The sequence below is a fragment of the Pezoporus wallicus genome, unplaced genomic scaffold (assembly GCF_028554395.1).
Source record: "Pezoporus wallicus isolate ANWC-B61680 ecotype Strahan unplaced genomic scaffold, APGP_CSIRO_Pwel_v1 scaffold_3294, whole genome shotgun sequence".
Taxonomy (NCBI): Eukaryota; Metazoa; Chordata; class Aves; order Psittaciformes; family Psittacidae; genus Pezoporus; species Pezoporus wallicus.
In genome coordinates, this window is record NW_026635478.1 from 8,766,935 (window position 1) to 8,779,612 (window position 12,678).

The window sequence follows — 12,678 nt, forward strand, 5'->3', positions numbered from 1 at the left end:
CAAGACACATAAATAAATAGAAAAAAATAGTTTAGAAATTTTAGTATCTTAAAAATTGATTCCATCTTTATTAATAGTAAAATTTCTAACAAACTTGTATTCAAATAACAAAATTAAAATCCAAACAAAAAAAAAAAAAAAATGAAGAAAGCTGTACATTCAGGAGTGATCCAGAACTTAGCTCTGCCCATGCAGAAAATGATGCCACACAGTAAGGTCTCCAGATCCCCAAAGACATGAAAGACTGGCACAGTGTCATGATTTTTTTTAATACACCAGTTTTTGTAAGCTGCTCAATTTTAATAAGGGAATTCACTTTGACCTGTTGGGCTTTGAATGCTCATGCACATATTCTCCCATATGTGACAAGAATATGTGGGGCAGTGTGCTCCTCCCAGTATCTTTGGTATTTGGAAAGTTATAGAAACTTTACTCTGTATACTTTACTCTGCAAAGTTTTCTTCACAGGAGAGAACCCTGAATATATAGTTCCCACCAGCTGAGGCATGGAGACCTTTCCCTCATGCAGTCACATTCTCCATTGTCCTTTCTGGAAGCATTAAGGTAAGATCTCACCAGGCACTGTTCGGGAGTTGAATATATTCATGTAGAAATCTATCAGTAGTTCAGTGAAGAGATTCAGAGGTACCAGAGCACTCAGAGAGGCTGTTCCTTTCGATGGCCAGATCAAATTCAAACCAAAGACACAGGCCAGGCTGGATGCTGTCATTCTGTTATATATGCTCTCCTGTGAAACCTGGGAAAATATAAACATAAACAGGTGTATGCAGACACATGCCCAAGAGAGTGAGAGATAAGACACCATCCTGAACTGAGAATAAACCAATGATGGGAGTAGACCCTGGCCACAGTATATCGCTGGCTTATTAACAGCCTCAGGGCTGACTATGTAGCCTTGAGCTATGGGGCTACTGGAGTCTGTGTTCCTCAAGTACAACATAAGATGTCAGTAAGCCAGGCAAAAAAGCTGAACTGTTTCCTTATGCTATGAAAACTGTTTCCAATCCTTCTATATGGAATCTATTGTTTTCTGCTGAGGGGAGGGGAAGGACAGCATAAACAGCTACCCCATCTGCTTCAGTACTAAGTCCCCTAAAGAATAAGCCTTGAGGAATTCTGGAGCTGTTTGCAAGGGTTTAGAAGGATTTTTTTTTCTCCCACGGATGCATGACTTCACTTCCTAAGTACCTCAACATCCATCCAATTCCTCTGAAGCAATGGAGGCGATAATGAGCTATAGGTAAAATACACAGCACTGAAACCTGTTCTGCACCTGGATGATGTTTTCTACTTCTATCTGTGAATGTGAGCTCACAATTGGGTAGCAGTATATATGATTTTTTTCTCTGTGTGAACTTGGCAGAGAATCTGCCTGTGTTTTGCTCTCCTGCACAGCATGACGGGTATCCTAAACCCCATATGGCCTGGGCGTCCTGTCTGAGAAGTTCTCTGCTACTGTAAGGAGCCAGCAAACCAAAGGTGCTCTTGATTCTTCCTGACGGAGGTAATTCAGTTCTTCTCAGGCTGATGCCTGCAGTTGTTGATTAGTAATCTTTCATGGAAGACTATGCAGTCACAAACTGTTACTCTGAAGCTGTCGTCTTAGAACAGGGAATTATTGAACAAAATCTCTCATGTATTCTTTCAGCTACAATGTCAAGTGGAATAGGAAAGCAAAAATTCTCCTTCTGAGTGCCTCCTGAAAAAGCAGTTCTGTAGTACTATGAAAAGCCTGAGGACACTAGAGGAAAATCTCTAAAAACTTTGTGATTATGTGAACACTTCTTAGCATATGCACAAACTCCAGTTGCCCTCTGCTTGGTAACTCAGGTTTCATTCCCCATCATCTGAAGCAGAGCTACACTAAATCTTATCTGTGAGTCATGACTGCAGTTGACGCTTAGGAATTCAAGAGAGACACAGGCACCTTGTTCCACTCCAAAATGCACAGCAATGCCTTCCGCAGCATATGCAAGAAAAAGTGTGTAACTGATTCCAGCTCTCTCCACAATAATCTTTGCTGACTTGCCAAGAGCTGCAAGCAGGAAAACCTTGTCACAACAGTGGTAATGGCTTTATCCCTCCCTGAGGGGATTGGGCTACACATCATTTCACCCCCCTCACTACTCCAATGCCAGATTTCTTTCTTGAATGACACAAACGCATCTACTTCATCTACTTCATCTACAACACCATGATGAGCAGCTGATTTTTTCTTCCAAAACTAGACCATGTAAAGGCAGCATGCAGTCAGCCAACCTCTTCATGGGCTATTCTTCTAAATAACTGCACCCCAAAGCTACTTTCTATCCAAGAGATACAAATCACATTTAGCATTTGGACTAATCCCCTTGACTCCTTTGATTCCCTCACAAAGTTAGTAACCCTTGTCTCAGTTTCAGTTGAAAATATACTTGATCTGTCACTTTGACAAGCTAATAAAAGAAAATTCTCCAAGGACCTAAATCATATCTTTGAAGGGATCATCTGAACATGACCGAAAAATATTACAACAAAGAACTACACAGCTCCACTCTGTTGGCTTTCCCCCTTCATTGGAACATGTATAGAAAAAACAGTTAACTAATGACAGCCTATATTGAAAGACAGTCCTCTAGAAAAATAATACATGTACATTGTAAAACTCATCACTGGGAAGAAATGCATGTTGCCACATCAACAAATGCAAAATATACATCCTCACTATGCCAAAATAAATACCAAGTTCATCCCAGAAAAATTGTGATGATTTTGGATTCCACAAATTTGCATCCCTGCACTCTCACGGATACTGCAGGAGACAGCCACTATAATATCAGACAGACACTATACTACCTAATGAACTTAGTGAAATGCAGAGGGTAGAAACAGCCAATTACTATCACACTTTAAAAATGGTAAGGACATCACCATCTCTTGCCTTTCTCAGTCTCAATGCTGAAAGGAACTCCACAAATCGTTTTCAAAAGAAAATTACTAGATATTAAAACACCCCCACAAACTGACTGGAAATATAAGTTTCTATCCCCCACTCTCAGCTACCTTGCAGACATGCCAACTGCTTGTGTCTGCTCCATGAGGCTTAGTCATCTAATCCTTCCCAACATGCCCTGTCATCTCCAGCCACCCCCAAGCTTTGCTGGTGCTTAATTACACTTTTCAATTGGACAAGCAATTGAGACAAAACAGTAATTCAGAGCATTTTTTTTGTTTCCCAGTGTGCATTTGCCTTTAACTTTGCTGCTTCAGTTACAGATCTGAAGCATAGCTTGTGGGCCTCAAAACCCTGTCTATTTCTTCTAGATGGTCCAAGACTAACATTTTGAATTTGGCAGGTTTTTGCAGTGGTTCTTTCAGCCAACTCAGCCTCCCTTCCCCTGCATCAGGCGTGACTGCAGGGACAGAAATAAGCAGCAAAGAGGGAAAGTGTGCAAGTGTAGAGAGGGGGCTGTATCAGCTGGTACCAAAACCAAAGACACGGCTATAAAACCACAATCTAAATTATATTATTGTCTCTACAAACATTCCTGATTATTTAGTCTTAGAGTGTTGTGGAAAGTACAATTACAGTTTTCTATTAAATGGTTTCTGGATTCAGAACTGGATAACTGTAGCTCTCTGACTGCTTTGCCAAACGATTTGCAAGAAGGCTTCTTGCCTTTGAGCCCTTAAAGTTTGCATGTGCATTCATAAATCCACTTCACTGCATGTGCAACACAGGGCTTGTGGAACACAAACACTTGTTATCACACCCACCTTTTGAGAAATTGGCTTAGCAAGCACTGATGTTTTGTACAGATATAATTCAGGGACTAACTTGTGAAAATGGCCTTTGTTTTCCCTCTTGCTCCTGGTTGCCCAATTCTGCCTAAAGACCCCAGTCAACTGCAGCTCCAAGAGTCCACTGCAAATCCCTCTCTAGCGATCAGGTGCACTGCAAAGTGGAGATGGGCAGCTTATTACAGAGCACTTTCACAGTGCTCTGGGCTAATAGCTGGCAAAATCACTGCTAATCTAAGGTTAAAGGATTTGGACCTATTTCTGAAATTCAAGTCTGTTACTTCTGTAGGAGTAGCACTGTCCCTAGCACTACTTCAGCTCCAAGTTCCTTGGACTAGAAGGAGCTGTTTCATTAAGGGGGTTGAGACTCCAGAGAAAATAGGGATTTAATTTCCCCTGTCTCCCACAAGCCTGTATCAAACTTCGAGTGTTCAAAACCTGCATCTAGTGATTACAATTCATCCCACTTCATGAAATTATCACAAGCACCTCTTGCACTACTCAAGGATGAGCTCATGGAAGAATTAAATTGCCTCTTATACGTGAAAAGGTTGAAGCTTGCAGGTAAAAACTAGGATTATTGGTAGAGTGGTCTGTTAAAGTTTGAATTGTGGCAGCTTGTGCAGCACACCAATCTGCAATGAATAGAAGTCTCTAGCTCCTAGATTGTTTCATGTTCCCTTGACCTTTCCAAATGCAAATATTCCCTGAGATATTAAGGATGAAAAACCATGGATCAGCAAAAAATTGCAGATCTGAGCACTAGTATCAACTTGATGCTGTGCTTTACCTAACAAGGCATACTCAAAAATAATGCTATGTTCTGTTGCCCAATTACAGAAAACACTATGTAGTGCTTTTGCACACCTCATTAACACCTCAAGTGCTCAGCTGTTAAAAAGTGCATTGAGATGGTGCATCTATTATTGGAATAAAGTCACTTACACAATTCATAACACTGAGGACAGATATAGTTGCTAAAATAATAGCAAATGACATGAGTGTTTCCTTCATAGCATTAGAGTTCAGCTAAGCAACAGTAACTGAACATGCGGGTATTACAGGAACCTTGCAAGTGCTGTCTGAGTGAGGGTGTATCAATGCGTTTCCTTTAATCTTGCTTTTCGCTAGCATTTCGATAGAAAAAGGGATTAAATGTACTTGTTTCTGAAATATGCTATTGACTAGAATATGGAAAACATGACTGTAACTTAAAACAGTTACTGACGGCTAATTTCTTCACTGGTGAAAATCAGTGTCATTCCACATACACTGCTTTGGTGGGTGATTAAGACTTCTGAAGGCCAGATCACTTTATTTAGGTGTCAGCTGTACCATGATCCTCAGTTTTAGGCATCTGAATTTGGAAAACGCAATCTAGAGGAGGCAATGCATTGGATAAGGCAGAAGGAAGGGAAATGACTATCTTTTCCTGCACATAAACTGGCAACAAAAGGATGTCACTAAGCTAACCCTAGAACTCTCTGTAATGGGTTTTCCCCAAACCCTTACACTTGCAGGGATTCCAAAAACTGGGATAAAAAAGAAAATTAACAAATCAAAATGTAGGACAAAAGATATATAATTTTATTAATCTGAATCATACCAAAAATCCTTGCAAAATGGCATGTTTCAAGTTTTTCATTTAACACTCTATTAAATTACAGAATGAAAGGCTATTTTAAATAGCAAAATGTTATTTTTAAGGTTTAATACAAAATATTTTGCTGACTGTTTCTCTAAAGCTTATCAATATTTTTGTCATTTTCTAAAATGACACTAATTTATTTGTTGTTTTAATTGCCCAAGATTTATACTTTGGAGAAAAAGGTGATTTCACCTAATTTTTCTCTGGCATCAAAAATTATACAACCATTTTTCCAGACTTTTTTTTTTTTTCACTCCAAAATAGGAAAAAAACCCAAACCTAAATCAATAAAAACATACATTCACAGAGTGGAGAGGACAGAACTTTACATATTCCAGTGCAGGCAGAGTTCTACTAAAATTTACCCATTTTCATTATTCATGATTTTCATTACATGTAAAGAATTTCATGGGGAAGGGATGGCCAGATCATTGTTTAGCACTAACTTTGACTAGAACTGGAGGGCTCTGCATCTGGAGTTCATTCCATAGGCAAGTACTGCACAACAATCTCACCGTCCTTTCTAAACTACTCAGTGGAGATGTCACATGTTACATTAACAAGAACAGGTTTGGAAATGAAAGACCAGTGCTATTTTGGAAATGTTGCTTACACTCACCAGATGAAGGAAGCATATCAGATACTTCAGAACAACGTAATTGTGCTCAGGAAGTCCTTGAATGATTTGTTTACATCTGGTGACTCGTAAACTGCTCTCCACACCTGCAATGTCAAAGTCAGTTCGGTCTTAACTCCAAAACATCAAAATATTACCAGAAATAATACCTTATGTGTATCTGTTGGAATTACTTTAGATAGCTGTCTGTAAAACTGACCAAAAATTCAGCTCTACTGACATCCACAATCACAGTAGCAGTTAGAGTTATCCCTTTGAATGTCCCTATCTTATTTTGTATTATCACGTATCTGGCTAAGACTAACTTCCAGAGTACTGATTCAGTGAAATAGCCAAAATAATGTATTTGCTAGAGAGAACTTTCAAAGGTCTTGATTTGAATCCTATTATCTCTCTACACATTGAATCCAGACATCTACTCTTTATGCTTTGATTTTATTCTTGCTGAGACATAGCCCTGCCCAAAACACATTTCTGGCACTTTACTAACTTTACAAACACTTTTGTGATTCTGAAGGAAAAATATTTGTCTTGGCAAATATTTATTAGAAAGTCACTTGAGTGGGTAAGAATTTTCTAGAGATTAACCTAAACAAGTTCATTAACCCATTTCTACAAGTGGACAAAACCAGATCTGGACCCCAAACTCTTTGCACCATGTAGACAGTCTGGGTGAGCATTATACTAACTCTGGACTTTATTTCAAATGCTGTACCAAGTGTCTTTTTCTTTTTTTTTTTTTTTTCTGAACAATATTGTAATTATTTTAGTACTGAAAGTTTAACACCAATTTGGAAAAAGGTCTGATCATCCCTGACCTAACCAGCCCATCTGTTCTGATGGTTTTTCTACATTTGTTGCATTTCTTTCTCCCTGACACAGCTAGAGGCATGCATAAGAAAGTGTGCATGCACAAACTTCCAGCATGTTAAATGTTCCCTTATGCTCTGAATTAAATACATGAAACTATACTATGGTGAGCCGTGTTGACATTTTTCCTACTGCAAAGCTACCAGTTCCCATAAACCACAATAATCTGAGCCAAATACTTTTGTCAGCCTTCCACAGAGTAAATAATGCAGGAAGTTTAGCATACTGGCTGAAGGAATTCTTGTTAGCAGTTTTCATGACCAAAGAAGTTATTTGACAATTAGAAGCTTCAGGATTTTATTAATTTTTCAATCACTCAGCTAATTTATTTCACAGGTCCCATCAATAACTCTTTAAAAACATGTTTCATAGAAGACACTAAAGAAAAAAGCGCACCATGATTTCAAAGTACTGGAAAGCAGAGATACTCTATTCCTGGGTTTGCAGGTTAAGAGTTGTAATAGATACATCATAACACTGCTCTCGTGTCTTCCGCAAGACAGAATGAGAATTTTCAAATCACCATGACAGCTGTCTGCAATCACACATCTTCAAAGCTCCCTTCTGCACTGTATTCAAACTTAGGATATTTTACAGGATATCACTACAGCATCAAGAAAAGATAGTGGACATCACACTTCATAGCAAGTCCAATCACAGAACAGTTCAGGTTGGAAGGGACCTTAAAAATCATTCAGTTCCAGCCCCCTGCCATGGGCAGGGACACCTTCCGCTAGACCAGGTTGCTCAAAACCTTGTTCAACCTGGCCTTTAACACTGCCGGGGATGGGGCAGCCACAGCTTCTCTGGGCAACCTGTGCCAGTGTCTCACCACCCTCATAGTGAAGAATTTCTTCCTTCTATCTTTGTATTTATTTTGGCACAGGATAAGAAATTTTCCTAGAATACAGTATACCTAGCTACAGCATACTTGCTGTACTTCCACACTTTACAAACATGTAGCAATTGAGATATATCCCCAGTCTGAATTATTTTAGTGCCCTGCCCCAACAGCAGCAGTCATTATAAGTGATGATTACCTACACTTCGAACAGCACCAGTCCGTGGTTACCAGAGGTATGCTAACAGACTCAGTTGGAAGCCATACTCCATTTAGACACAGTTTCCTCAAAAAGCAGGTTTGGGGAAAATGCATGCTTGTGAGTTGTGACTGGGAGCCCTATGGGTTCCCTGCTAGCTTGTCTATTGCCTGGATGGCAAAAAACAGTCTCTACAAGTGCTAGGTACTAACTCCCAGATACTCTGGGATCTCAGATATTCAAGCCCCCTGTGTTAGGGGGTTACCCTGCCAGCATTATAAACTCTAGTCCCTTACAAAGGCCACATAACTGAAGCTTTATAATTCATAGTTTCATGTGGTGTCAGATCTCTAGTTAATCAATGTCTTCTCCCGGCTTTAGATTCTTTCTTCCCCAATATGTTATCTCATGGGAATAGTTGCAATGAAAACAATCTCCTCCGAAAAATTTTGTTTCCACAATTCTGCCAATCCTGCTACTAAAACTAAAGCTGCTTTGACATAATCTGAATCACTGAGACTGACTCAGTGCTGTGCCATGACATAAAAATGGAGCCCTCACAGTGAGAAGTCTGATCCGATTCTTAACAATACAGCATGATATGCAGATAAACCACTAAACCTTGTAAAAGGCAGAAAGTGTCTTTGTAAACCTGACCACTTTGCTCTGGCACAGATTATGAGGTTGTCCATCCATGGCAGCAATGAAGCACTGATAACATTATATACCCACAACTATGTCATGGTTACCAAACAGCAGTGATTGTGCGTTAGCCTGGTCCACTTGAACTTGCTACGTAAATTTTTCTGAAACTTATTTATACTTACTTGTTATTCCAATGATATGATCATAACACTCAAATGTTAGCAATGGCTGAGGAAGTTCCCTAAGGAAAGTCTTTAGGATAACAGCAGGAATATGGATATCTTGATAATCATCGAAATTCACCGACTTGCCTTAAAGGAGAAAAAGAAGAAAAAATGGTGCTCAATCATACGTTTTACTTTTTCTTTAAACTACTGCTTTAAAACTGTTTCACTGTTAAAAACTGTACATTTTGAACAGAAAACCTCTTGGCTGTCTGCTAAACTCCTGGGATTTTATTTTGTATTTTTCATAGAGTTTTATTAATCTTTTTATAAGAGATTTTCCCCATAAAGGCATTTCATAAAATGACTTCATAGGGAAGTCAGTGACTTTCAAAATTACTTCACTGTATTTCATAAATTAGGTAAAAATATATTTCCTTGCCATAACCATGGAAAAAAACACAAGAGGCAAAATGACAGAGATATTGTACTTCGTAATGACAGTATAGTGAAAAAAAGGCAATATTAATGTTCTGGAGAAAAAAAAGACCATTTCTGACTTTTACCTTATCATTCATTAGCTGCTACAAATGTTGTAAGCTCTGGCCTGACATCAACTGATGTCATCAAACTTGCTATTCAGTAAGCATTAGGTGTCTGTTGCTGCCTTTCAGGTTTCTGTACTAGTGCTCTTATTCTATGTTACAAAGGTTTTTGTGATTAATTGTAAGAAAAGTAGCATTTATGCTTCACCAACAAAACTAAGATCAACAAAGCCCTCATGCTATTACTAGTGATGGTATGATGATAGCTTACCCTGATTGTAGAGTTTCTGAACATCTTTAATAGTCTGGATGCTGGCTGACCTTCTGAAGAGGCCCTCTACTTGTAGTCCTGAAAAACAATTAATGCAGGCCTTGTCTGTAGAAGCTGTTACTCTCTTGTTTATCTCTAGAGGCTCATTTGAAAGCAGAACAGAGTGATACACTCATTTTTTGGAAATAAGGTCCTTGAGAATAGAAGGTTGGATCAAATCATGTTTCAGCACTGCCTACGGCACTTTATAATGTGTCACATAGAAATAATATGAACATTCCTTAAATGTTTTAGAGTGTCTTGCCAAATATAATTTTTCATCAAAAGTAGCTTTCAATTGCACCTAATGACATGGAAGCAAGAGATTTAGATTTATACGTTTTTTTTCTTTTACACATACACACCCACTCCAACTCAGTGTTATCTGAAAAACTGAGCACCAAACCACACCTGTGAATCATGTATTATTCTTGCTTTAAACTTTTAGCAAGCTAAAAAGGGAATTTGCAAAGATTCTCTAGGCTCCCTCTTCTGCCAGTGGGCAAAACAAGATCCTTTAGGCTAGGGAATATTTCATAGGATCTTTGGATACTATGAAGAGCATACTTCTTACCATGGGAGGTGTACTGGCTTCCCCATTGTAAAGGTAGTTTGGGGCAGACCATTGCTCCTTCCACCTCTCTCTGGAAGCCAGTGGGAGTCAGCACTCTGCCTGCCGATGGTATTTTGAAATACCTGATTCTAGTCTTGAAGCACTTATGAAATATTTATCATACATCTCCTGTTGTGGACTAACTGAAATCTGACTTAACTTCCCCCCTTTCTTGCCCTCCCCCTGCTCTCGGAGGGAAATCGGGTTGAGATAAGAACAGTTTAGTAACTAAGGTATAACACAAATCACTACTGCTACCACCAATGATAATAATGATAAAGGAAATAACAAGGGAACAGAATACAACACCTCACCACCCGTTGAATAACTTGCCCCCAAACCAAGCCCTTCCGACCTAACATCGATCGGCTAACTCCCAGTTACATTCTAATTTGGACAACAACTTTCAAGGTAAGTTATTTATCTGAATGATTATGCAGAACAAAAATCTCTGGGACAAGTCAAAAACTGTGTTACCATGACTTTCTTGAGACACCTGAGGAAAAATGTTAATAAATTGCACCCAATCAAGGATCTAATTTGGACAACAACTTTCAAGGCAAGTTATTTATCTGAATGATTATGCAGAACAGAACTGGGACAAGAAGTGTTACCTTTTCTTGAGACCTGGGGTACACTTCTTGCCTTTTAGTTTGGTAAAATCCCCATTTCCCTCTCTCTCTCCTTCTCACCAGTTTGTGCTGTTCCTGCCACCCAGCAGGTAATGCAGTTTGGCTCACATGTAGGCTGAATTGGAGATTCTTACTGGAAGCAGAGTAATGTAAAATACTAGCCTATGTGTGTCTGACAAAACATAAAATTGTTGACATTTTAAGAAGCGTGGCAGACAACCCACTGACTTAGAAGGACTGCTATATGTTTCTTTATATGAATGTAGAAGATCAGATTGTCTTTTTTAGTTTTTCATGCTTATCTTTCAGCAGGTAAGTAGCCAGACTGACATCAGCATTTACGTATTTCAACTAAAGTACACATACATCTATTTGCATGATGAAGAATACTCATGGTGCTCTAGAAAAATTTTGAGTCATACATTAATGAAAGATATTCAGTCATTCTTGTAAATTCAACCAAGTTGCATTTGTATTTTATATATGAAAAAAGTAAATAAATACAAAATTCCTTAATGAAACCATTCCTTACAGAATAGCACTTAGTACTGTTGATATGAATTTAGATAAATATACTAAAAGAATTGATAATGTACTACTGATGTAAATTTTCATATACTTCTTTGGAAGACTTTTGCAAAGGACCCCAAGCTCTACTTGAAAGTGCTCTGCTGACCAGATTTAGTGGCTTAGCTGGAGTTTAGCTCCTAGTTACTTTCTAAGCATTCACACCCTTGCCTGTTAAATTCCAGGTTGAATACTAAAACTTCAGCCCATGCATTCAGTACTACAAGGAGTACAACTTCTCAAACTACAACATCTAAGAAGGACATGTGTGGTGACCAACTGGAAAATAATTTTGATCTATTTCACCACTTGCTTTATTCCAGATCAGATCATGTTTCAGGTGAATAAAGTTACGGCAAAACAACATCACCATAGTAAAATTGTTCCATTAGATTTATAGTGCCACCAGTCTAAAGACATGGCTTTGGAAGAGGCAGTGTGAACAGCTAGCTCATCAAGGCATTGCCCTCAGCAAACAAGAACCACAACAATTTCCTGAGAATTTGCAGAATTTTATGCTGGCTGTCAGTGGACTAGGACTAAAGGTTTCTGTAGAAACAAGTTTTTCAGAAAAAAGACATCATAAATGCTTGCAATTTGGTTTGGAGGAATTAGGTTAATAGCTAATGTTGTAATCTGAAGTGACTCTCACTGTATAAACTACAATGTAATAAATATCAATTTTTAACATGTTTATGCCTTTATTGGCTAAGCTTTCAAGAGTCTAATTAAAGACATTAATCTGTAGCACATACAGCAGCTGTACTTGTCTGGCCCTGCATCCCATCAATGTTATTGTAATGGCACATAACACTAAGCTCTTCATGGGTATGTTTTTGAGAGAAGGGAAAAGCAACTTTTACCCTCATCTGCAGAAATCTGGGATACAGGCAATATCTGTGCTTCTTCCAGAATTCATTTACCATGTCAGCTGAAATGAATCAATACAGAGCAATTTATTTGATCACAGGTGGCAACAAGCCAACTACCAAAGCAGATATCTCCAATCCTTCTTAGATTTGTGGGCAACCTACCCAAATGATATGCCACTAATTAAAGAAAAGTTACTGCAATTCTTTGGGAAAAAGAAAAAGCTATATTCTTCTTCTAAAGTAAAAGAACCACGAAATAGCCATATCTTTTTTTTTTTGCATAAAAGATACTCAGGCCAGAAAATAATATAGCAATTTTTAAATAACATATGGG

The 12,678-nt window shown here is 38.5% G+C and overlaps 1 protein-coding gene across 2 annotated transcripts in view; it reads right to left on the bottom strand.

The window, feature by feature from the left end:
• Positions 1-251: 251 nt before the first annotated feature.
• Positions 252-12,678, bottom strand: part of ARHGAP8 (Rho GTPase activating protein 8) — a 71,312-nt gene continuing 58,885 nt past the window's right edge. For both annotated transcript variants that reach the window (XM_057427079.1, XM_057427088.1), the window contains exons 10-13: positions 9,622-9,699; positions 8,824-8,952; positions 6,069-6,172; positions 252-757 (exon numbers count right to left, since the gene is read on the bottom strand). In XM_057427079.1, the coding sequence (XP_057283062.1) occupies positions 560-757; positions 6,069-6,172; positions 8,824-8,952; positions 9,622-9,699 (509 nt within the window). In that variant the 3' untranslated portion in view covers positions 252-559. The remainder of the gene's footprint in view (positions 758-6,068; positions 6,173-8,823; positions 8,953-9,621; positions 9,700-12,678) is intronic.